We start from the raw sequence: 25,162 nt of genomic DNA on the forward strand, positions 1-25,162 counted from the left end.
AAGTTCCTTGGTCTCCACCAACACCGGCTTCTCCTTCTCCCCAAGAGAAGGCTAATCCCAACACCACATGAGGTGCCAATAATATGACTGCAGGGGGCACAGCAACAAGATGGAAGTTGAGAGGAAGCAAGTCCGAGTCACAAAAGCATGTGGAATCTGCTGGCTTCTCAGCCAGCTTGGGAGCACACCTCCCGCCGTTGACAGGGTGATGTACAGGGCTGGGTATCCATCCTTCACATTGCAGAGGATCACTTGAAGTAATCAAGGCTGGATTACTGCAATGTGTTCTACATGGGCTTGGTCTGGAAGCTCCAGTTGGTGCAGAAGGTGGCAGCCAGCCGGCATATTGGCCGACAACATGAGACACAGTTGTTACATGGCTACACCATTGTTTGGAGGCTCTAGCAGGGGAGCGCAGCTATCGTATACCCTTGACCGAAGAATGGTACACTCCTTCTGTCTGGGATGGTCGTCCTCTTCCACCGAGCACGCAGCTTCAGGAGGGACGCACATGGAGCGGTGAGGGAGGAAGGGGACACCCGCCTAGCCAGCCAGATCAGCCGAATCAACCCTGGTGATCAATGGGGTGACACATGTCGCAGCCAGATCGCCCTCACACCTTACACCATTGTTAAGCAATAGATGCCCACCTACTACTGAGCCGGGTTCAGAGTCCTCATATTGATTCACAAAGCCCTGAACAACTTAGGTCCATGGAACTTTATGGAGTCCCCAAACCCTTTTATTTCAGCTCCATCACTGAGAACCTCTGTGCAAACATCACTGGTCATCCCCAGAATTGGTGAGACATGAAGCTGACCCCTTTGCACCATCAGCCCAGTCCTGTAGAAGACTCTTCCAACAGTTTCAGCAGGCACTTTCTATTTCCACTTTGAAATATTTTGCTGAATTTGCAGATATGTAAGCATTTTTTAAAAAATAAATAAATGAATAAATCACCTTGAGCTGTGTGTAAGTACTTCTGTGATCGCGGGGCCAGACCAATACATTTTGCTGCCTGAGGCAGAGGACAAGATGGCGCCCTCCCATATGAAATCCAGCTGGGCTAGCAATCTTCCTTCAACACTGGTGATGGGGTGGCACCCTTTGCCCCACCTGGGAACAGCAAGCTAATTGAGGGAGTGCAGGGTGGGCTTATTTAAGGGGCTCTGAAAGAATGGTGGGGAGCTTTCCCCTGCCTCTCCAGCATCTACTGCATGAGGTGGAATCCCCAATCTGCCTAGGGTTGGCACTGCCCTCCCTCTGGTAGACTCTATCCTGATTTTTTTAGAAGATTAGGCAAATCATCATCATCATCATCATCATCATTCAGAAGGGTCTTCAGTGATCTGATTGATGCTCTTATTCATTCTCATGTGCTTATAATACAGTTGCCACAGCATTTTTTCATTTATTTGTGTAATGTCCTGCATTTTTTTTTTATCGGATTGTGAAAACCTGTAAGTTAGGCGGCAGGTTATTTGGAAACGTAGCCTAACATTTATTTGGGAGGTGTATGTGTGTGCATTTGTGGCCTGATTTCCACCCCTGATATTAGGTTTGGTGAAGCTCCATTGAAGAACAATGCTTCAGAACCAGAGGGGGTACAGCAATTTGAATTCAACACCAACATTTGTAGCGTGTCTTGTGCTTTTACCCATTACTACCTGTAAACAAGCTAATGGTAGCATACTAAGCCATCCCAGCTTGTATGAGGATAAAATGTAGGTCTCTCTCTGTGTGTGTGTCCCCCTCCACTCTCCTCAGCGATATCAACATATTTTCCTGCACTGATTTTCAAGATGCTGAAGTATTTACTCCCAATTCCCTGAAATGTGCCAAAGTCGCCCCTCAAACCTGTTTGACCCCCCCCCACTCTGCTGTTGTTTCAATGCCACTTTTCCAGAGGGGGTCCATTTCTCCTTACCAGTGACCTCAGGTAATCAGGAATTGCATGGTTAGTTAGCTGGCACCATAGGCACAGCTTTTTTGCTCCATAACAAAAAATAAAATCAGGGGATGGAGGAGGCCAAGCATGGAGCCAAGTGTGGCATGGCTTTAGTGGTCAGTGGCTACTCTTGCAGTGTAAGGGAAAGATGGCAGCAGGAGAAGGAGGTCAAGTGCGAGCGAGGAGGATCTACCAGCCATTGAAGCTGTGCTGCTGCCGAGTTTGGCTCCTCCCCCTGGCTCCTCCCAATGTCCTGACATTGCAATGGCAACATCATGTGCACATCATTGCCCCTTCGATCTCCCTCGCAAGTTGGCGCCTCTGTCGGGCACCTGCTATGCAGGTGTCACTACATGCTAATGACACCAAGGGGGAATGGAGCCAAGTTAAAATGGGAGCCATGTTTCCTGGACTGGATCAGACGGTGAACTGATGACATTGCTAAGAGCAGAGATATGCTTCCTAAATAGGTGAACGCTCTTATCTTCACACCACAAGTGGGGTATCTTTAAACGCCGATAAGGTTTTTTTGTGTGCAAAAATTGCCTCCCCTTTTGGCTTAGCCCTAAACATTATGTTAATCAGTAACGTTTTGTTGTCATCTTGGATCTAAGATTTTAGAGATTTTAAACAGAACTGATAGGGGCAATAGAGGCTTCACACCAAGTGAAACCAAGTCAGACCATCTGGCTCAGTACTGTCTGCAGCAAATATCTACCACCTTTTCAGACCCAGTACTCACTTTTCACATGCATTGGGGGGATCCATTTCTTAATCTTTCACCATATATTTTCATGGTGGTAGTGCTCCTGTTGCAACCCAGCTTGAAGACCAGTGGTCTACAGCAACTGGGCCCCCAGCCCTTCCTGCAGATGCTCAGGATTGAACCTGGGTCCTTCTCCATGCAATTCATGTACTCTATCAGTGAGCTCTTGAGAGGAGACTCTTGAGAGTCACATGGACTGCAAGAAGATCAAACCTTTCCATTCTTAAGGAAATCAGCCCCGAGTGCTCACTGGAAGGACAGATCCTGAAGCTGAGGCTCCAATACTTTGGCCACCTCATGAGAAGAGAAGACTCCCTGGGAAGGATCCTGATGTTGGGAAAGATGGAGGGCACAAGGAGAAGGGGATGACAGAGGACAAGATGGTTGGATAGTGTTCTCGAAGCTACCAGCATGAGTTTGACCAAACTGCGGGAGGCAGTGGAAGACAGGAGTGCCTGGCGTGCTCTGGTCCATGAGGTCACGAAGAGTCGGACATGACTAAACGACTAAACAACAACATCAGTGAGCTAGGACCCTTCCCCATAATAGATATTGGGGGGGGGAGGGAATGGACGTGTGGGCGGGATAAAGTCTGCAGACCATTTGTTCTGTTTTTAGATTTAGCTAGGGTGAGGCACAAGGATAATCGAGGGAAGAGCAAGAGGCCGACAAAGACTTAAGCAGCGAGCATGAAAGAAGAAATCGAAGGCATTTGTGTACACACAAATTCCATGTGCAATTTGGCATCGTTGCCACAAAGAAGAGTTTAATCAAAAGTCTCCAAGGAGCCACCACAAAGGAAACCGTTGTGTTGCCAGCTCTGGGGTAGTGAAAGAAACACCTGCTATGTACAACAAAGGGAAAGGCAGACAATAGTCAGAGAAGAAAAACCTGCAGCAAACAATGAAGATTGAGGCGGCCACTTTCTCTCTCCCTATTAAGGTGCAGTCCACAGCCTGCTTACTCTGGAGTATTCCCAGTGAGCTGAATAGAATTACTTAGAAGTAAACCATTCTTGGCTTCAGCAGAGAAGTCCAATATTTGAGATAAGCTTAGCAATAATGCAAATGTGTTGGATATCAACAGCAAAAGCTCCAGAAACCAGGAATCTTAAATCCAAGGGCAGATAATATTTTCACTCAGAGCCACCCAAAAAAACTCTAACTTCAGAGCAGATAGTACTCTACTATTTCTCTGCTCACTTCTCTGCTGTTTTTCATAGGTCCCCAAATGTGCTTCTCAGGTCCTGATTGACTCCCAACCTTACACCTTTGGTCAGACCCACATTGTTTCTGCTGCCACTTTTTCAAATATGGTTGGAGGGATTTTGAAAATGCAGGTTGTAGTCTTAAGGATCAGAAGCATTTTTTCTTTCAAACAAACAAATGCACATTTAAGCAGAAAATCTCAGGATCGCATGCCGTTGCCACCAAAAGCAACCAGAACTGCAAGTACTACTCAGCTATAGCACTGGTGGGGAAAGTCAGGCCCAATTGCAGCCCTCCAGATCTCTCTATCTGGACTTAGAACTGTCCCGGGTATTAATCCCTCTCTCCAGGCCACATCTACCACTGGCCTTGCCTCTCATCCCGAGTATTTTTGATAGAATCGGAGAGTTGGAAGGGACCCCATAGATCATATAGTCCAACTCACTCCAATACAGGAATATGCAACCATCAAACCTGTGACCTTGTCGTTATCAGCACCACGCTCTAACCAGTTGAGCTCATGGGGCTTTGGTCTCCATGAACTACTGTACAAAGGTAACATTTGCATCAATTACTCTGCCCACTTTTGCTTCTGGCCCAGCCCAGCCCAGACGGCGTCTATGGAAGATTGCCTAGAATAGAATGCCTCCCTTGGGCTTAAAAGATTTTCCACCCCTAGGCTATAGGTTGCCACCCCTAGGCTATAGGCTTGCAATCTAGGGCTCTGGCTCAAAGGCTTGGCTCTCCAGACCGTTGTAAGAGGGATTATGGCACAAGGATGTATGTGCAGCCACTGCCATGCGTGCAGTTTTCTTCTGACCTGCAGAGCTTGTGGAAATCTTAGAATTTGCGCCCCATGGATGTAAACTTTGGTTCTTAGGAAGGCTCCATGTGATCGCAGCAAAATCCAGTTGGTGGCTTTGCTCCATCCCGCAGGTGTTGACTCCCTTAGGTTGACTTGGTTGTTTTGAAAAGGACAGAAAGCTAATCCCTTCCAGGCAAGAATGAGATCATCACTATTTCAAGCCGCTTCTCCCTTTCCAGATCCAAGCATGATCCTCCTGTGTCCCTGGATAATGCAGGATCCAAATCATTATAACTGATTTGGCAACTTCGTTGTACAGCTTTCATTATACGTACCTCTTGTGATGACAGAGATGAATTATTTTTGGAACCACCTTATTTCTATAGTTTTATGTTCATAAAGGTAAAGGGACCCCTGACCGTTAGGTCCAGTCATGGACGACTCTGGGGTTGCAGCACTCATCTCGCTTTATTGGCCGAGGGAGCCGACGTACAGCTTCCGGGTCATGTGGCCAGCATGACTAAGCCGCTTCTGGCGAACCAGAGCAGCACACGGAAACGCCGTTTACCTTCCCTCTGGAGCGGTACCTATTTATCTACTTGCACTTTGTGGTTTCGAACTGTTAGGTTGGCAGGAGCAGAGAATGAGCAACGGGAGCTCACCCCATCATGCGTATTCAAACCGCCGACCTTCTGATCGGCAAGCCCTAGGCTCTGTGGTTTAGACCACAGTGCCACCCACATCCCTTTTATGTTCATAGAATCAAACAATTGTGGAGTTGGAAGGGATCCTGAGGATCATCTAGTCCAACCCCCTGTAATGCAGGAATATGCAGCTGTCCCCATACAAGGATCGATCCTGCAACCTCAGCATTATCAACACCATATTCTAACCAACTGAGCTGTTCTAAGTAGCTTTTAAATATGATCTAATATTGCATTTTAATGTTAATAGTGTGTTTTAATGCTGTAACCTGCCCTGGGACTTTAGGGTGAAAGGCAGGTAATAAATGATAATAATAATAATAATAATAATAATAATAATAATAATAATAATCTTTATTTGCTATCACTGCAAAGTTTAAAGAATGCCAGACACATCTGCCACACTGCAAAATAAAATCCAACACAACGGACAGGAAAACCCCCAAAACAAAATCTCACTTCTGTCAAATTGTTTGGCTGGTGCCTCCCCAACTGGTAATTCAATTACATCTCATAAAAAGAGTAGCAATGGGCACAACCCATCTCAAGAAGGGTGATGCGCCAGGGGAAACCCACAATGCTACAGTCAACAGTGCTGATGACTCAGTAGGTGGTACCAATACATTTCCAGTGAATCACTCTGGAGAACTTCTCCTAGCATTTGGTCAGCAATGAGGCTGGAGTGAGATGTCAAAACAGACTGCCCAACCAACAGATGGAATTCAAGAGAATACCCAGCATTGTTTCTAAGAGGGATGGGCAACTTTTCAACTTTTGCAGGCCATTTTATTCACCAGATGCCAGTCTGCTGACCAGCAGTATATTTTGTAACATGAACCGACTTTCACACAGACTCTATTAAGAAAGCAAGCAAAAAGCCATGGTCTTCATTTTGGGCAGCCCAAAACAAACAAAATCATAGCATAACATTGTGTGTACATGTGTAGGAGTGTGTGGTGGTGACACCATGGCTAGGGAACAGTCCAGACACGGCATGCAAAGGAAAATCTGATTCCACCCTACTGGGAATGGGGGGAGTGGACTAAGCCTGTGATGCACCTCTGCCGTGCACCCAAAAATCATAGTTAGTCAGAATTTCAACAGTGCAGTCCTAAATACCATAACTCCTAAACATCTGTGGCAGTGGAGGCCATTTCCATACATCAGACAGTAGGTAGTTCCATTCCAGGCTGCAATGTAGGGGTCAGTGACCACATGTGAGAGCAAAATTTGGAGGGTCACAGGTTCCCCACCCCTGTATACTTGAAGGAGCGTCTCCACCCCCATTGTTCAGCCTGGACACTGAGGTCCACCTCTGAGGGTCTACTGGTGGTTCCCTCACTGCGAGAAGTGAAGTGCTTTATTATGTTTTTGTTTTTGTTGGAAGCCACCCAGCCCGTTAGGCGGGGGACAAATAATAAAATTATTGATGATGATGACTAAAGTGTTGGACTGGGACCAGGAAGACCAAGGTTCAAATATCACCTTAGCCACAAAAGCTTAATGTGACGTTGAACCATTGCCTGTCTTGGTTTCATCTACCTCATAGGTTTTCAAGTGAGGATAAAATAGAAAGGAGAACATGTACAACACTCTGAGTACAGTGGTACCTCGGGTTAAGTACTTAATTCATTCCAGAGGTCCGTACTTAACTTGAAACTGTTCTTAACCTGAAGCACCACTTTAGCTAATGGGGCCTCCTGCTGCTGCCACACCGCCAGAGCATGATTTCTGTTCTCATCCTGAAGCAAAGTTCTTAATCTGAAGCACTATTTCTGGGTTAGCGGAGTCTGTAACCTGAAGAGTATGTAACCTGAAGCGTATGTAACCCGAAGTACCACTGTAATTTGGTGGAAGTGTGTGGTAATAACAATAGCATTTATTTATTTAAAGCAAGTGTGGGGAAACCTGTGGCCCTCCAGAGGTTATTGTTGGACTCCAGTTCCCATCAGCCCCGACCAGCATGGCCCAATGTTCAGGCATGATGGGAACTGTAGTCCAGCAACTTTTGGAGGGCCACAGGTTCGCCACCCCTGATCTAGAGTGATGAATGGGGGTGGGTTGCCCTGACAAAGACCCACAAATGCTATCGAAACCCCAGTAAATCGTGCATAAACCCATGACCGTTATAATGATGTTCTCCTTTCCGGGAAAACACTGCAATGTTGCGCGGCGATTTGTCTGTTAAATTGAATCTTTGCCTCCAGATAGCAAGATAGATGGATACAAAGTTTATTTTGAAACGTCTCCCGGTGCCTTGTGAGCCTGACTGATGTGAGATGTTATTTTGAGCATGCCAACGCATCTGAATGGCTCAGAGTCCTTTTCTTTTTCGGTGCGCATTCCTTGATAAGTGGCAAAGCTCCCCACTTATCAGTCACTCAAAGTGACTGCGGCTGTCAGTTGTGTACAAAGCGCAATCAGTTTCGAAGCAGAGACACCGGCATTTTTCTTCTCAGCTTGAAGCAAACACGTTTTGACTGCTAGTCATTCAATTTTAAAGCATCGTCAATTAGGGGCGGACGGAGATATAAAGAAAACACATCCTAAACACCTCCACCAGCCAGCAGTAAAAAATTTTATTGTTATCTTGCCTGAATCATCTCTTTTTTCCTCCCTTTCTTCTTCTCCTATTTTTTTTTTTTTTACCTCCCCTCAGCAGAAGCTGCCTTTTTTGGCTTCCGAACAAAAGGGCTCATGACTCCACACTCTCCACATGGATGAGACGCTGATCATATGGCGAACTAATGTTCCCCTTAGTAGGTCAGCTCAATGGACAAGGATGCTTTTCTTTCGCTCGTTGGCACCCGTGGCTTCACGCTGCGCCTTTCCATATGTGCAGGCACACAATGGCAAGAAATAATAAAAGGGATTCTGAAAAAAAAAAAACCACACAAATACCCCAAACCCCCTCTTTCACAAACACTCACTCACTCACTCGCTGGAATAGAAACATAAGAGACGTCTCCTCTTGCTAATCTACAGCCCATCACCTTATTGCAAAATAAAGGACAGGGTGCAAATGTAAACAACACACTTTCATGATATTACAGAGCTGGAATTCAAGGGCCATCTGGTTTAACCCTTGTGCCCGAAAGGGGGAACCCTACCATCACCCTATGCACACATATAAAGAGTGATGTGCTGGAACTTGTCCTGAAATTTCTTGAAAGCTGTCTTCCTCTGTGAAAAGGGCTCCCATTTCCCTACCTTGTTCTCATGGCGTTTCATTAGAATTTCTATGGGTGTGGGGTTCTGAGCTTACCTTATCTTTGCATGATGGTGCTCTGTGTCTTGCCAGTAAACATTCCTTCAGCCTCCCTGGCTGCTTGCACTTCCTGATCTGAAAACGCCCCATGGGAGGAGTCACCTCCCCTGAGCTTTCATTGAAGCGTGGGCACCCATGGAGGCTACAGAGTACAGACTATTGGTCAAACCATTTACAGAACGAAAAGTACACTCACAAAGGCTCACTGTCTGCTTCAGAATGAAGGCACGCACAACATGACACCTGCATGACACCCACCCATGAAGAAGAAGAGTTCGGATTTGATATCCTGCCTTATTACTACTCGAAGGAGTCTCAAAGCGGCTAACATTCTCCTTTCCCTTCCTCCCCCACAACAAACACTCTGTGAGGTGAGTGGGGCTGAGAGACTTCAGAGAAGTGTGACTGGCCCAAGGTCACCCAGCAGCTGCATGTGGAGGAGCAAGGAGGCAAACCCGGTTCACCAGATTATGAGTCCACTGCTCTTAACCACTACACCTCACTGGCTCTCAGTGAGAATTTATCTCTCCTTTAATAATTTTTAAATGCAATTTCCTTTCTTGTTAATTAATGCAGAGGAAAAAAAAATTGCGGGAGAGTCTTTTTTGGAACAACAATGCTGGCAAACACAACGAAATTCGTTGGAACTGGGACAAAAAAGGATATGCCCTCCCTGTAAAAGGAGAATAGAGAAGTCCATCAGCAACTTACAGAATGAACTGGTGGTAGTTGATTGTAGTGGTGGCAGACCACAGAGAGGACAAACTAAGTTGAGACATCAGTTTACTTCCCCCTGCACCACCAGGGTTCCTTGTTGGAAGGCAAAACTGTAGGGAATTAGGTGGCCTCAGAGAACCAGTATTGGGCCATGTCTTTCTAGTAAGTTGGATACAGAGTTATATCCAACAAAGTTGTCCTGTTAGTGCAAGGACTTTGGTATGCCAAGAAGGACTTCCTCTCCTCCTTCTCTATCTGCACATCTGGAGAGTTGGGGAAAGCCCAGAATAATTTTGGGGTGGGTGTGGGGTGCACTGTGCAAACATGCATGGGGAGAAGAAGTCCTGTTGCGCAGGCAGAAATACTTGTGCTAACAGGCCAACTTTGTTAGATACCCAAGTCTTCTACCCTGTCTCAGGTTGGGCAACTAATCACTCAAGGGAGCCACCAGATTTCACGTGCAGAATCCAATTGGATTGACAGTTGAATCTTATTTCAGTACTAATGGTGAGACAGAATTCTCCACCAGACCTTTAGCCAGCTGGCCAGATCAGCTGGCCCAGGAATGGCTGAAGCGTTCAAGAGGAGCAACTGCTGCCTGATGTTGTTGCCTCAGCTTGCCTAATGGCAGGGCAGGCCCTGCCTCTCTTCTTCTGACATGCTTGACAACCAAGCCTGCCACTTGCCCCTCGCTTGCTAGGAGGGGACTGTGAAGAGCAGGCGGCATTCAGAACCAGTGGAACAACAGATGATGGTAAGGATAGATTCCTGAAGCATAGTCATCTCTTTGGGTGTTACACCTGTTTATTGGATGCACAATATTCAGAGCAGCTGACATGTGGTTCCCAACAGACTCCTTGCCGGACAATTCTCAGGGCCAAACCCATTTCATCTCAACCCTGAGAAAACTAAAATTCTAAGTGGTGTCTGAGTGAGTTTTGCAACCAATCTCCACCCTGACACTCACTATCCCCTAAATGCAAAAGAAAGGATCACGATAAAAATCAGGAAGAATTTTTGAAAACTTTTAAAGTTTGGTCCAGTTTTGAACTAGTAATAGAGTCCTCTGCCACTAACAGAGAGGAAATGAACTATCGAGTCCTCTTGGGGAAGGGGAGAGAGACAATTATTTAGAGGTTTTGTTTTTAGACGGCAGTCCCTCCCTGTTGTTTGCAAAAGAAAAAAAGAAAAGAAGGTTGCAAAGTCGTGGGAAAAGCATATGATGCAGCTCCTTTTGGGGCCTTTCTGAGTGCATCTGGTATGCTGCCGATTCCAAGTCACGTGGAAACAGGCAGCTGCTCCTGACACAGGGCAGGAAACTATCCTGAGTATATCAAAAACCCTGGAATGGTGGACATCACCTCTGACAAATCCACGAGATTTGCAGCAGGTGAGTGGCCCAGCTAAGGGAAGTTTTTGCTGATGAAGTAGTAAAGGCTCCACTGCAGTGTATAGCTTGTGGCTTTCCAGCAACTGTGGCTCAATGGCTTGCATGCGCAAGTACCCAGGTTCAGTACCCAGGAACTCCTGGTAGGACTAGAAATATCCCTTGCCTTGGAAGCTTAGAGAGCCATAGCTAGTCAACGTAGACAGTTCTGAACTAGATGGTTGCAGGTTCGATTCCCATATGGGACGGTTGCATGTTCCTGCCTTTCAGGGGGTTGGACCACATGATCCTCAGGGATTCCAACTCTATGATTCTATGACCATTGAGTCTGACTCAGTGGAAGGCCATTTCCTAAGGAATCACATGCCACGTGAGAGAGTTAAATGAATTCTCAGCTAGCGCCACTCCTGAGAAGGGCAATGCCAGATTGAGAACTGCTGCACAAATTCAGTTAATAATGTTGCCTTTTGATACTGTATCTTGATATATTTTGAAGCTTTGTTTATGATTTGCTTTTGCGGCTCTTATGCATTTTACTTGAGCGCATTTATTTTGCTTACATACACTGTTTTCATAGAAGCAGAGGATTGTAGAATTGGAAGGGACCCCAGCCCCCTGCAAAGCGGGAATCACAGCTAAAGAATCCCTGACAGATGGCCGCCCAACCTCTGTTTAAAAACCTCCAGCAGTGAAGGAGAGCTATTTAGAGAGAAGTTTCGAGATATTTATTGCTGTATGATTATTTTACTCGAAAGGTGGAATTGTGATTAGTAGTAGTGTTAGTAGTAGACGCAGTAGAATTCTTGTTGTTGATTTGTTTAGCACCTTCTATAGAATGCTAAAGACAATGAAAAACAGTTAAAAACACAAAATTGCACCTTATTCTTTTAAGAAAGCTAAACCTATAAAAGGTAGATACTCCCGGTAAAGACCCATTTATCCAACTCGGAGAGCCTGCGGGTACAAAGATGTCTTCAGCTGCTTCTGGAAAGTGCTGCTAAAGAACACCTGTCATATCTCAGCAGGAACGCTATTCCACAGAACAGTGGCAGCGACACTAAAAGGCCTTTTCTGAACTACTGTGGAGAGAGCTTCTGAGATTTTTTGAACTTTCAGGAGAAACTCTCCCACAGGCTGCAGTGATCTGCTGCATGTATAAAAGTGCAGAGGGGTTTACTTATTTCATCAGAATGTGAAATTTGTATTGTATTTCTTTGTGGGGGGGGGGGAAGAAAAGACGTTGATTTTCTCGTGGTTCACATATGCCAGCCACTTAAGTGATTTCTGTTGAAATATGAAGCAGTACTCAATTTAAATAAATAATCCACTTGCATTTTTATACTAGTGCAGGACCAAAATTTCTCAGCTGGGAACTTTCAGCCTGAACTGATTGTGTGTGTCATGAAAAACAAGGGGTGAAACTGGTACCTTAGAAGCTGCCGTAGAACTGTAGAGTTGGAAGGGACCACGAGGGTCATCTAGTCCAGCCCCCCTGCAATGTAGGATTCTTTGGGCCCAACATGGGCCCTTGAACCCATGACTCTGAGATTCAGAGTCTCATGCTCTACCAACTGAGCCATGTCAGAAGTCTCTCTTGCGCATTTTGAGGACAGGGAGCAAAGCTTACTGGTATTCTTCCTCACTCTCCCTGACCTGAGGGCCACATTTATTTCCCCAGCTGCTACATTTAACGATACCACATTGTTACAAAGTCTGGGGGGGGGGGCAAGAATAGTGTCACCCCTCTGGCAGTCAGTCGCTGTCACCACCGCTATCTTCCAGAATGCTCCTTAGAATAATGCTGCGTTAAGTTATAGCATCATTCCAGGCGTTCTGAAGAATTAAATACGCAGGTTGCTGGCACAGGTGAGATTTGCGTCATCATTTGAGAAATTCACCTTTGCACCCTAAAATAGTCAATATTTCACATCCTGCGCTTGGGGTTTCCTGTGCTTTGAAGTGGGGCACAGTCACTCCCACAAGACACATTATTATTATTATTATTTTACAAATGTATTTTTATTAAACAATTTCAACAGAACAAATTATCAATCCAATTAATCAATTACATTTCCCCCCTTTTTATTCCCCCATCCCTCCCCCCCCCAAAATACTTCCCTCAGCTCCCCTCTCTGATTTATTTGCACATATTATTCTCTGCATGTTAAACATGGTACATATCATTACCTTATCTGTCATGTATTCTATTAATAAATTTGTGGATGTTTATTCAAAACCTGCCAGGGAGTCCAAGTCATTTTGTTGTTTTTTTAAAGTAATTTGTAGAAAGTTCCCAATCTTCCTTGAAGTCACGACTGTCCTTCTCATGTAGTTTATGAGTCACTTTTAACCCAATTTTTAATGGGGTTACTTGCCACATAACTCATTCGTTTTTAACGTTCCCACCTTTCCCCAGAAAAAAAGATCACAGCCGGTTTACCGTTTCACAGGAAAATGTCTGAACTGGGAGATGAAGCCTAAGAGCCGAACTGTGGGTGACTGTGCACCCACCATATACCGAAATTGTATTTGAGGTGTATGGCTTTCTCTAAAGAATCCTGGGAACTAGAGTTTGGGCTGCTGGGAAGAAGAGTTTGAATTTGATATCCTGCTTTATCACTACCCAAAGGAGTCTCAAAGCGGCTAACATTCTCCTTTCCCTTCCTCCCCCACAACAAACACTCTGTGAGGTGAGTGGGGCTGAGAAGTGTAACTAGCCCAAGGTCGCCCAGCAGCTGCATGTGCAGGAGCGGAGACGCGAACCCGGTTCACCAGATTACGAGTCCACTGCTCTTAACCACTACACCACACTGGCACTGTAGCTCTGTAGGGGTAAACTACAATTCCCAGGATTCTTTGGGGAAAGCCATGTATTTTAAATCCATGGTGAGAATGAAGCCTTCATTGGAAACAGCGGATTTTGGGGAACAAACGTGTTGTGTGTTTTGGCATATTGTTTAGAAAGCCTAAGATAACAGGGTGGCTTTTTTTCAAGTATAAATCCTCATCAGTCCATGCGAGATTATTATTTTTTTAAAATGGTATATCTAGTAAAATATTATCAAAGGAATTTTTCTCTCCTTGCAGAATAATTTATCCAAAATTACTGTGACTTTAACAGACCTTACAGAAAATTGGCTCGGGTAAATGGAATTCCTTTTTTTCACTGGAAAAATAAGACACATTTGTTCCAGCATCTTAATCATTCAAATGCATGATAATTAAGCAGCAAGCCTAATCTTACAGAGTTGTTTCCTCACTTCTGGTCAACTTTCTGGGCTTGGAGGCAGAAGTAATGGACAAGAAATGGACCCCCCTCTATGGGACCCTGTAAATTACCTCTTTGGCCCTTCTATCGGCTCATGTGGGACCAACATGGATAGCTGGCCCTGATGAATACTTGAGGTTCCCGACCCCTATGGTTGTAATTTCATGGGCAGTCATTTAATTTTATCCTGATTCTAATTTTTAAGCTGTATTTTAATCAATCTTATGATTGTGTTTTAATGTATTTGACATCTGATATTAGCCGCCCTGAGCCCGGTCTTGGCTGCGGACGGTGGGGTATAAATAAAAATTTACTTCATTTACTTACTAAGAATGGAGAATCTGAGGTTCAAAGAACAAAAGCAACTAAATCTTCAGAGGTACCAGAGCACCACCTGTTTCAACTATTAGGTGTAAATTAGTGCTTTTACCACATAACACCGGTCTTGAAAGACCTACATTGGCTCCCAGTACGTTTCCGAGCACAAAGTGTTGGTGTTGACCTTTAAAGCCCTAAACAGCCTTGGTCCAATATACCTGAAGGAGCATCTCCACCCCCATCGTTCTGCCCGGACGCTGAGATCCAGCGCCGAGGGCCTTCTGGCGGTTCCGTCATTGTGAGAAGCAAAGTTACAGGGAACCATGCAGAGGGCCTTCTCAGTAGTGGTGCCCGCCCTGTGGAACGCCCTCCCATCAGATGTCAAAGAGATAAACAACTACCTAACATTTAGAAGACATCTAAAAATAAATAAATCCATTGTGCATACCCAAGCCTTCAGGCATGTTTCATCTCACTCTGTGGATCTCGATCTTTATTTACCCTCATTGCAGAATTTAGGACACTGTTCCTATTGCAAGGAATTCCAAGCAAATCGATTGACACTGAAGGCTGTAAATCACTGCAGCGCCCTGCCCTCCCATGATTCAGCAGGTTGAAAAATAATACTTTTTTTATGTCCAACAGATGCAGGCTCCACAGTGAAGAGTAAGATAATGAAGATTGCTTTGAGAGCCCTTTGCCTGGGTAGTTGTGTGGGCCTTTGACAACATGTGTGGGGTTACATCTTAAAGACTCTTCTCACCATCTCTGGCTTCTTGCACATTTTATGAAAGCAAGCTACAATTCTCAGGATGCCATTTCCGGCATAGATACTTGCAGTGAACTCAGACTTGAATTACAGTATCTGTGGACAGGCATCCCAGTGCAGAAAGCTACAAGTTCTTTCAACCCATCAGAGAACACAGAGGCTGCTAGGAAGCAGCCCCTCTGATTCTAGATTTCCTAGAAAGCAAGAGTTTGTGTGGGTGGTTCTGCTCTGCTAGTGAGCCAGAGCATCAGGCTCCAGCTTCACCAGTTCAAGCAGGAAAGCTGACAATGGAGATGCTCAAGAGGTCTGGACTCCGCACATTTCTAAGGGAAATGGCCTGATCCATGTTTTTCAGACTAATGTGTGGTTCTGGAATTTAACAGGTCAACAGATTTCACACTTCTCTGAAACCTGATTCCCAACAGTTGAAATGTATCCAAGTACGAATTTAAATACGTATTCAGAGAAAACAAACCTTTTAAGAGAAACCTTTTAAAAAATCATCTGCAGATTAATGTGGAAATGTAATGGAAATTTGAAAAGTAAAAATAGGTGAAGTTGACATGAACCAGAATCAGATAGATTTGCCTATGCCTAGTTAAACCAATAAACAAGATGATGTAAACTCCCCCCCCCCTCTTTATATATATGGTCAGGAATGGTTTTATTTCAGAAACACAAAAATGAACATTAGTGTGGAACATAAGGTAAAGGTAAAGGGACCCCTGACCATTAGGTCCAGTCGTGGCCGACTCTGGGGTTGCGGCGCTCATCTCACTTTATTGGCCGAGGGAGCCGGCGTACAGCTTCTGGCGAACCAGAGCAGTGCATGGAAACGCCGTTTACCTTCCCGCCGGAGCAGTACCTATTTATCTACTTGCACTTTGACGTGCTTTCAAACTGCTAGGTTGGCAGGAGCAGGGAGCGAGCAACGGGAGCTCACCCCATCGCAGGGATTCGAACCGCCGACCTTCTGATCAGCAAGTCCTAGGCTCTGTGGTTTAACCCATAGCGCCACCTGCATCCCAGTGTGGAACATATTTATCAATAAACTCATAACCAGAAATACGCAAAATACTCACTGATAGGGTGAAATAAAGTTTTAGGTAGGTTGGGAAGTTGATAGGTTAAGGGAAGATACAGTTAAAGGGAAGTGCTACTTCTCTAAGTTCTGTTTGAACCCTGTTCTGTTCTGAAATACAATGCCAGCTTTGGCCACAGATGATAGATTATGGACTGATTATGGTCACAGAAGCATTTGCTCTATGTAACAATTAATGAACATACTAATCTCTTACTTTAAAAATAACTAGATTTTTTTAAGAAAGAAAAGTTCCACTTTTACAGAACACGATCAAAAAGATTAAGATGAAAACAACCTTGATAACATCTATTACAGATTCAGCCCAAATCTAAATCAGATCTCAGAGCCTTCAGTCCAATCCAGTTAGGAGCATGTGATAACTGGAAGAGGAATTGTGCAAACAAGACTGAACGGCTGCTGTTAGAAAAGGAAAGCTGGGAGCTGGTTTTAATCCCCACTGCTCTCCAGTTCTCAGTGAAGAGGGTTATTGCTTATGGCATGGCTGGGACTATGCGCGTCGAGTCCGCTGGAGCGTGCACATGTTGTTAGATCACACCGTCTTTATATCTAGTAATCATCCATCAATGTCATCTCACACCTTTCCTGGAGCATACTACATTCTAACATATGAATCTCCACATGAACAAACCAACTTCCACTCCTGTGTGAAATTAGGTGCTTAAAAGCAATGAACTTGTTTACAGAGACACAGCCCCGGCCCAAGATGGCACTTCCACTCCCACCTCCCGACTGGGCTGGCTGTTGACCCTTACTTCAACATTCAAAACACGGCAGCATGCAACACAGCTTTGAACTCTTAACACCTTGCCACCACCTCCACCACTCCCCAGCACCTGTTGCCTGAAACAGTTGTCTCATTGCGCCTAATGGGAGGACCGGCACTGCAAATAGCCATTTTCTAGTTACATCTGTAAGAAGTTGTGCAGCTCCTTTAAATAATAGTAATAAGAAAGCCACCATGCTTTCATAAACGGCTAACTCTCCAAGCCCATTTCCCATGCTTTCTTTGTGCTAACACACACACACACACACACACACAGACAGACACACAAACACACAAAAAAATAGCAAGATAACAACAGGACTTTTGTAACAGAAAAAGGCTGGGGTGGTTTCATGTCCATCATCTGGAAAGAACAGAAAGACAAGCTTGCAGCTCACTGCAGCTGGTTTCATGAGGACTAGGGACACATTTTAGGACAGCAAGCTATGGTTCTCAGGGTGCCGTTTCTGCACAGACACTTGCAATCAGTTCAGACTCGCGTCACGGAGTATAAGGGCAGGCATACCAATATACACACAGCAACATCCATAGATTTGGAACCAGCATCAATCTACTTAAACTCAGATATGGTTGCCTATTTATTGATGGCAATAAATTGTTGAATTGGGGGTAGCCGAAAAAGGCACAAAGAGAGACAGAGAGAATAAAAACAATGGGTAGACTCAGAATCTCTGACCTGGATCTGTTGCTGTAGAAGGTTGATTTTGTGTTGCTGCTGCAGGAGCTGCTGCTGTTGCCTTGCAATCTGTAGGGTCAACACACAACAGTACTTAACAGGAGTCTAATTTGCAGTCTGAAAAGGCACATTTGCCCTCCTCCATTTAGACCTTTGCCCACAGCTGGTCCTATCCAAATAAAGACAGTGAACACTTCCACTCTGTCACCAAATGGATTAAAAAAACAACAACATGTTTAATGGCACTGTCTCCTATGCATAACGGTTAGAGTATAAACGTGGCTCTTTTGCACTCAATAATAGTGAATACTTCAAAACAGAAGCAAAAATAAATTGTGCCTAAATGCCACCTGTCCCTTTAAGGTGGTGCTCATTTTTATTTCATTCATTCAATTTATACCTGGAGGTCTCATAGTGGGCAGAGGGTTGGCTTTGTGTATTTGCAAGTATTTTTGTGTGTGAATGTGTTTGCTTATCATGTGTTTTCATTTAAACACATGGCCTCGGTCCTAAACGGCCTCGGTCCACCCCCATTGTTCAGCCCGGACACTGAGATCTTCTGGCGGTTCCCTCATTGGCGGTTCAAGGGCCTTCTGGCGGTTCCCTCATTGGCGGTTCAAGGGCCTTCTGGCGGTTCCCTCATTGCGAGAAGTGAGGTTACAGGGAACCAGACAGAGGGCCTTCTCGGTAGTGGCACCCGCCCTGTGGAACGCCCTCCCACTAGATGTCAAAGAGATAAACAACTATCATACTTTAAAAGACATCTGAAGGCAACCCTGTTTAGGGAAGTTTTTAATATTTAATGCTGTATTGTTTTTAACACTTGATTGGAAGCCGCCCAGAGTGGCTGGGGAAACTCAGCCAGATGGGCGTGGTATAAATAATAAATTATTATTATATTATTATTTAGGCTCATGCTCCTAAACATATCATAAGTCACTTGGAGCTCTTTTTTGTGTAATGAGTGAGTAACGTGTAATAATCATAAATCACAAATCTGACAAAGACAGTAGGGCAGAATCGTGGAGTGAGCTTTGTGGCTTCCGACTCTGCTGTCAGAGACAGTATGCACCTGAAGACCAACTGTTGGGATTCACAGTGTGAGAGGAGTGCCTTGTGCTTGGGTCCTGCGTGCCAATTTACCACAGGCATCTGGTTGGCCACTGTGAGAACAGGACGCTGGACTAGGTGGGCCATCTTCTTATGTTTATGTTGTGGACTCTCCTTCCTTGGGAGGTTCTCAAGCAGACTGTCCTGGATGCTTCAGCTGAGATTCCCACATTGCACTGGGTCGGTCTAGATTGAATAAATGACCTTGGGATCCCTCCCAACTCTACAATTCTATGTTATGTGCTAATACATTTCCCCATATATATGCATTTTGGGGTTGTTGTTTTTAAGGTAGCTGGATTTTTGTTCTCACCTTCATTAGGCATGTCTGCAGTAAAATATGAACTACAGTGGTGCCTCGCAAGACAAAATTAATCCGTTCCGCGAGTCTCTTCGTCTAGCGGTTTTTTCGTCTTGCGAAGCAAGCCCATTGACGGCTTAGCGGATTAGCGCTATTAGCGCTATTAGCGGCTTTTAGCGGCTTAGCGGATAAGCGGCTTAGCGGCTTAGAAAAAGGGGGGGAAAGGAAAAAAAAACCCGCAGGAACTCGTCTTGCGAAGCAAGCCCATAGGAAATTCGTTTTGCGAAACACCTCCAAAACGGAAAACCCTTTGGTCTAGCGGGTTTTCCGTCTTGCGAGGCATTCGTCTTGCGGGGCACCACTGTACATCCCTTCTCCTACATCCCTTCTCCAGTGTGCTTATTTCTAAGAAATCACAGGTGCCAACTCCTAGGGGCTGAGGTTGCTTTGCACCCTCCCCCCAATAAAATATTTGAGGGGGAATAATAGAAGAAAAGGAAGATGGAATAAAAGGAAACATCTTGGCAGAATCATACTGATCCCTGTATTGTATTAATATAAGTTCGTAGGGAGGTAAAAAGAAATTATATAAGAAATATGTAACTGTGCGGTATAAAGTAATGGATAGATAAAGTACAGTGAGATTAATTGGAAGTCAGTTTTAAATCTCTTCTCTATAAGTTTTATAATTGTGTTCAGTATCAGGAGTATGTATTATGGTAATTATATTAATCTGCTTGCATCTTATACTGAGGTGGTTTGCTTGATTTTTCTGTTACTTGTTTGTTAGATTGTATGTTTGTTTATTTGTATGTATGTCTGTTTTCTCATAAATGCATTTATTTTAAATTAATAAAGATATATTTTAAAATAAATAAATAAAGTATTTGAGGGGGCGCCCCCCTAAGTTGATGGGCATTGCCATTCAAATGGTGTGGGTGGGTGTGCCACGTCACATGATCAATTAATTAGACAGGGTTGGGTTTACTTGCCTCGCCCCAATATTTTGTTCAAGTTGGCACCTCTGTCATATATACTGTATCCATACAGGCTACTAATCCTGATGGCTGTGCTCCACTTCCACTGCCGGAAGTGCTATTCTTCTGAATACCAGTAACTGGAAACCATAGAAGGGGATAAGGCTCTTGCAGTCAGATCTTACTTGCGGGCTCCCCATTGGCTTCTGGGTGACCAGCATTCCTGAAATATACTCTGAGCCGAGTGTGATTTTCATGCTCTTTATTCAGCGCATAGTAGTGAGGAATGCAAGTTCCCCCAAAATGTCTGCTTTATATGCATTATTTACACAATGGGCCCCACGTGATTGCCTAATTCTGGGATTCTCCTATAGGCCAATCAGGTTGCGGATTAACTTCCACCAGGAGTTGGATTGGGTGGCTCCTGCAGACCAATCAGACTGCTGCATTCTGGATCCTACTGTTCTAGGACCAATCAGACTAATGCATTCTGAATCCTATTGTTCTAGGACCAATCAGACTGCTGCATTCTGAATCCTATTGTTCTAGGACCAATCAGACTGCTGCATTCTGAATCCTATTGTTCTAGGACCAATCAGACTGCTGCATTCTGAATCCTATTGTTCTAGGACCAATCAGTCTGCTGCATTTTGGATCCTATTCAACTACAATTCCATAATGTGAAATGCTTAAAGTTGCTTATTTGCACACACACACTCTAAGTTAATGGATACTTTTTCATGCATTTTAGCCAACTTTTCATCCATTCCCTGCCCCCCCCCATCCTCCCAATAAATAACTAAACTAATTCCTGGGCTCGGATCCTGCAATATTTCACACCTCCTTAAAATAAGGATATGTTAATGGAGTGTTACTATTCTGTCCCCCCCCTCCCACACTAAAGAGGGGGACTAGATTAAAAGTCCCTTTTAATAATAATCACTCACCTGTTCCTGTTGCTGCTTGGCCAGCTCCATTTGCTGGCGCTGCTTCTCAATTTGTGAGGCCGCCAGCTTCTTCTGCTCATCGTGAGCTGCCAACAGCTGCTCCCGCAAACTGGTCAGCTGATTGATCATGCCCATGAGCTGCCTCTCTTTCTCAGCTAGGCTCTCTGGAGTCCCTGAGCATCATATGGTGACAAAAGGTAAGGGGAGGAGGGGGAAGAGAGAATGAGAAGCAAGAACTGGGTACCGTTCCAAGAGGACAGCTCCTGTAAGGCACAGTAGAAAATGCATCTTGCCACACAGACATATGTTCGGGAGACTAACCCATTATTTACTTACTTACTCAAAATATTCTGTCCCTGGCTTTGCTGTTAATCCAAGTGTCCTGATCTAGAAATACTTGGGCAATAACAGCGGCCTCCCTGTATGACGGTGCTGTGCCAAAATCTGCCTCCCAATTTCTCATTAAGTTTTCCTCCCTGGAAAAAGCAGCTTCCATTTTCTTCTGTCTCATTTTCAGGACACTTTAGGATTTTCGTGGGTACATGGTTCAGACTTATTTTATCATTGTGAAGTACAGTGGTGCCTCGCAAGACGAAATTAATCCGTTCCGCGATTCTCTTCGTCTAGCGGTTTTTTCATCTTCCGAAGCAAGCCCATTGACAGCTTAGTGGATTAGCGCTATTAAAGGTCTAGCGGCTTTTAGCGATCAGCTGAGAAGCGGCTTATCAGCGGAACAGCTAATAAGCGGCTTAGCGCTTAGGGAAAGGGCGGAAAAAAGTGGGGGGGAAACGTAGGAACTCGCAAGATTTTTTCGTCTTGCGAAGCAACCCCATAGAGAAATTCGTTTAGCGAAGCGCCTCCAAAAACGGAAAACCCTTTCGTCTAGCGGGTTTTCCGTCTTGCGAGGCGTTCGTCTTGCGGGGCACTACTGTAGGTGTATGCGTTTCCCTCCCTCCCTCCCTCCCTCTCTCTCTCTCTCTCTCTCTCTCTCTCTTCATGAATCATTTCTTCAGCACCCTGTAGCCTCCCTGGTTGCCTGCACTTTCTGATCTGAAGAAGAAGAGGAGTTTGGATTTGATATCCCGCTTTATCACTACCCGAAGGAGTCTCAAAGCGGCTAACATTCTCCCTTTCCCTTCCACAACAAACACTCTCTGAGGTGAGTGGAGCTGAGAGACTTCAAAGAAGTGTGACTAGCTCAAGTCACCCAGCAGCTGCATGTGGAGGAGCGGGGAATCGAACCTGGTTCACCAGATTACGAGACTACCGCTCTTAACCACTACACCACAGTGGCTCTCCCCAAGGGCTTTATATCTCACAGTGGCTTCCTCTTGGCTGTAGCTGAAGGGTGGGCACCTGGGGAGGCTGCAGTGTAGAGAAACAAAGATGCTCACAGACACCCAGAGGCATTAACTTCCAAGGAAGAATGGATGGGCTGATGTTGCGCGTGTGACATCAAGACGTCAGGCAGAGCCAGGCACAGAACCAAAAGCAGCGGCAGTACAGTTTCAATGGCTGGCTGCTACTCCTGCCGCCGCCACCACTAGCCATGGGCTGCTTCCCTGTTCCTTCCCCTCTGTGGCAGGAGGTGGTGGAGGAGAAGGAGCCAGCCATTGAAGCCACACAGCGCTCAGCTCCACACTTGGCCTCCTCTGCCACCTTTGAGCACTAGGGACCCCCAGCACCCTCCTTTTGTTGAGGGCCAAAAGGGCTCGGCCCTAGGAGATGATGTCCCTGCACACAGTTTTGTGTGACCTTGAGAAAGGTATTGCCAGGGAAAAACTTAAGCTGATTCTCAAAGTCAGTCAGCAACACAAAATCAGCAATGAAAACAAGCTTAAAACTCAAACCACAAACCAAGACACAGAAATAACACATATAATTGCCAATAGTTCATCAGTCAAAAAACCCAGTTGTTTCAAATTATCCAAAATTACCCCTGAAGGCTTATTGGAAGAAACCAATCTGTTCTGCCTGACCAAAACCAAGAGGTCTTCCAACAGAGAGCATTCCATTGTTTATATGTCACATGGGGTCTAGATGAATCTGTCAATTTCAGTTTCTTTCAGTTTCTCATTTTTCCAATCTTAAATTCTCCACATTTCCTCATGAAAATCCTCACGAAAGCCAAGGCCTTCTGAACTACATTGTCAAGTGTTAGAGGTGGAAAGACCTGTCCATTTTAATTTCTTCCACTTTGAAAATCTGTCAGCAGTTTAGCGTTAATAAACACATTTTTGTATGCTGTTTTTCTTCATGTCCACAATTTTGCAATTTCCCTAATATAATGCATTTTTATGTTATTTTCACTAATGTGTACATCTGAAGCACACTGCCCCCCAATACAGGCATTTTTTATAAGTCATGGTAGGAAAACTACATTGCAAAGTTCAGTTAATTTTTGTAGGATGATTGTGTTGTGGTTCTCATATTGTTTCAGAAAGTTCAAATTTTATAGATATGGATTTAATCCGCAAGCCAGATCCAGAGGAAAATTGGGCCTGATCCGGCCCGCGAACCTTAGTTTGCTGACCCCTGTGTTAGGGCATTACTGCCTAAAAAGTGGTTGCTGGATACGATGATTGTCACCACATAGGAGTCATGGAATTTCGTTTCTGTGTCAGAAATTCATCTCTCCTCGTACTATGCAGTCCTCATGACGTCTGCTAGAAATGCAATCAGTGGGATGAAACTATAACACTTTATTTACAGTTTCCCCAAGCTTTGTGTGAGAGAAAGGGAACAGCACCGCATGGTAAAATATTAAGAGAAAGGGAGGGAACCCTTCTAATTTGCAGTTTTCACTTCAAACGCCATCGGAGACCAAGGCGTTGTTGCCGCAATGTGTTTGCCACCTGGACATGCAATTAGACTGAAGTGTCTGTTACAAGTCTTCACATCCAAAGAGTTGTTATGCAAAAGGAATTAGCAGCTCCCCCCACCAAATGCTACAGCTGGAATTCTCCTAAAAGGGCAATTCCTCAATTTCAAGATCAGCTATACAGAAGCAGTTACACCATTGGCCTTCATGTCGTAAAACATGTTTGATGTTATATAAATGCTTCGGCAGGGAGATAAGTAATAGCATGTAGAACAGAGAAGTGGAAATCTGAAGAGAGAGAAAATGCAGAATTTCTTCTGTCAAGACAGCAATTGCCAGCAGACCCAAGGCAATTCACCTCCCACTTCTGCAGAAGAGACCTTTCCACACACACAAAATCCATGTCTTAGCATGCAATAATAGCTGTGTTCCTGCACGCACCACAGCTTCCAATGGTGTGATCTGCGATCAACTTTGACCTTCTGAAAAAATATATGTAGCCCCCTTAATCTACCTGGGATGAGTATGAGAAAAGATAAGACAGTCTGTGGAAAAACCTGAAATCACGAAAGTCGGAGTGGAGTTAAAATGGACCCACTGCCACTCCTCCTCTAGTAGCAAATTGGCTGGTCGTGTGCTGATTATTCTGAAGGTGAAGTAGGGACACACTCACAAAAATAAGATAGTGGTTTCTACAGGAGATTACCAAGGAATTAAGTTTGGATTTTTTTTAAAAAAAAATGTTAAGAAAGTGCTTGTTTTTGTGTGAAGCTGGTCCTAATTTGAGCCCTTTAATGCTAAGGGAAGATTTCACTGGGATGGGAAAGATAGGTGTATTTTCCCATTCTTTCAGCATCCCCCAACCCTGTGAAACCCCAAAACTGGTAGAAGGCTTCTGCATGGGATGGTCACTTATACGTCAGCCCCAAAGGGGAGATGCATTACCAAAAGAGATGTTGGGAGACCAATATTCTCCCCTCACAGAGCTACTGTTATTAGAGATCCCCAAGAAGAAGGGTTCATTGTTAAACCACTCTGGAAACTGTAGTTCTGTGAGGGAGAATACTGGTCTCCCCACAACTCTCAGCACCTATAACAAACTACATTTCCCAGAATTCTCTGCAGAGGAAGCCATGACTGTTTGATGTGGCATGATACGGCTTTAAATATAGAAGTGCAGATGGGGCCCATCCGCTTTTCCACACTGATGCAGTTCCATCTAAAGTCAGCCACTCTGACTACGTCCCAATGTAACAAGTTTGATCAAAACAAACTTAAAGAGT

General features: G+C 44.7%; 1 protein-coding gene and 1 long non-coding RNA gene across 12 annotated transcripts in view; one reads left to right on the plus strand and one right to left on the minus strand.

The window, feature by feature from the left end:
* The window catches only part of LOC309352041, an 802,957-nt gene that overhangs the window by 181,858 nt on the left and 595,937 nt on the right, over positions 1–25,162 (plus strand). The gene's annotated exons all lie outside the window — the stretch shown is intronic.
* SOX5 (SRY-box transcription factor 5) overlaps positions 1–25,162 on the minus strand; it is a 767,649-nt gene that overhangs the window by 172,467 nt on the left and 570,020 nt on the right. For 10 of the 11 annotated variants that reach the window (XM_081879778.1, XM_081879776.1, XM_081879777.1 and 7 more), the window contains 2 exons: positions 21,059–21,231; positions 17,724–17,792 (listed from right to left, as the gene is read on the minus strand). In XM_081879778.1, coding sequence (XP_081735904.1) covers positions 17,724–17,792; positions 21,059–21,231 — 242 coding nt within the window. Of the gene's footprint in view, positions 1–8,696; positions 8,805–17,723; positions 17,793–21,058; positions 21,232–25,162 lie in introns of those variants that run through there. The other variant, XM_081879773.1, reaches the window with a different exon arrangement.

This window comes from Podarcis erhardii, assembly GCF_964252035.2.
Source record: "Podarcis erhardii genome assembly, chromosome: 10".
Classification (NCBI taxonomy): Eukaryota; Metazoa; Chordata; class Lepidosauria; order Squamata; family Lacertidae; genus Podarcis; species Podarcis erhardii.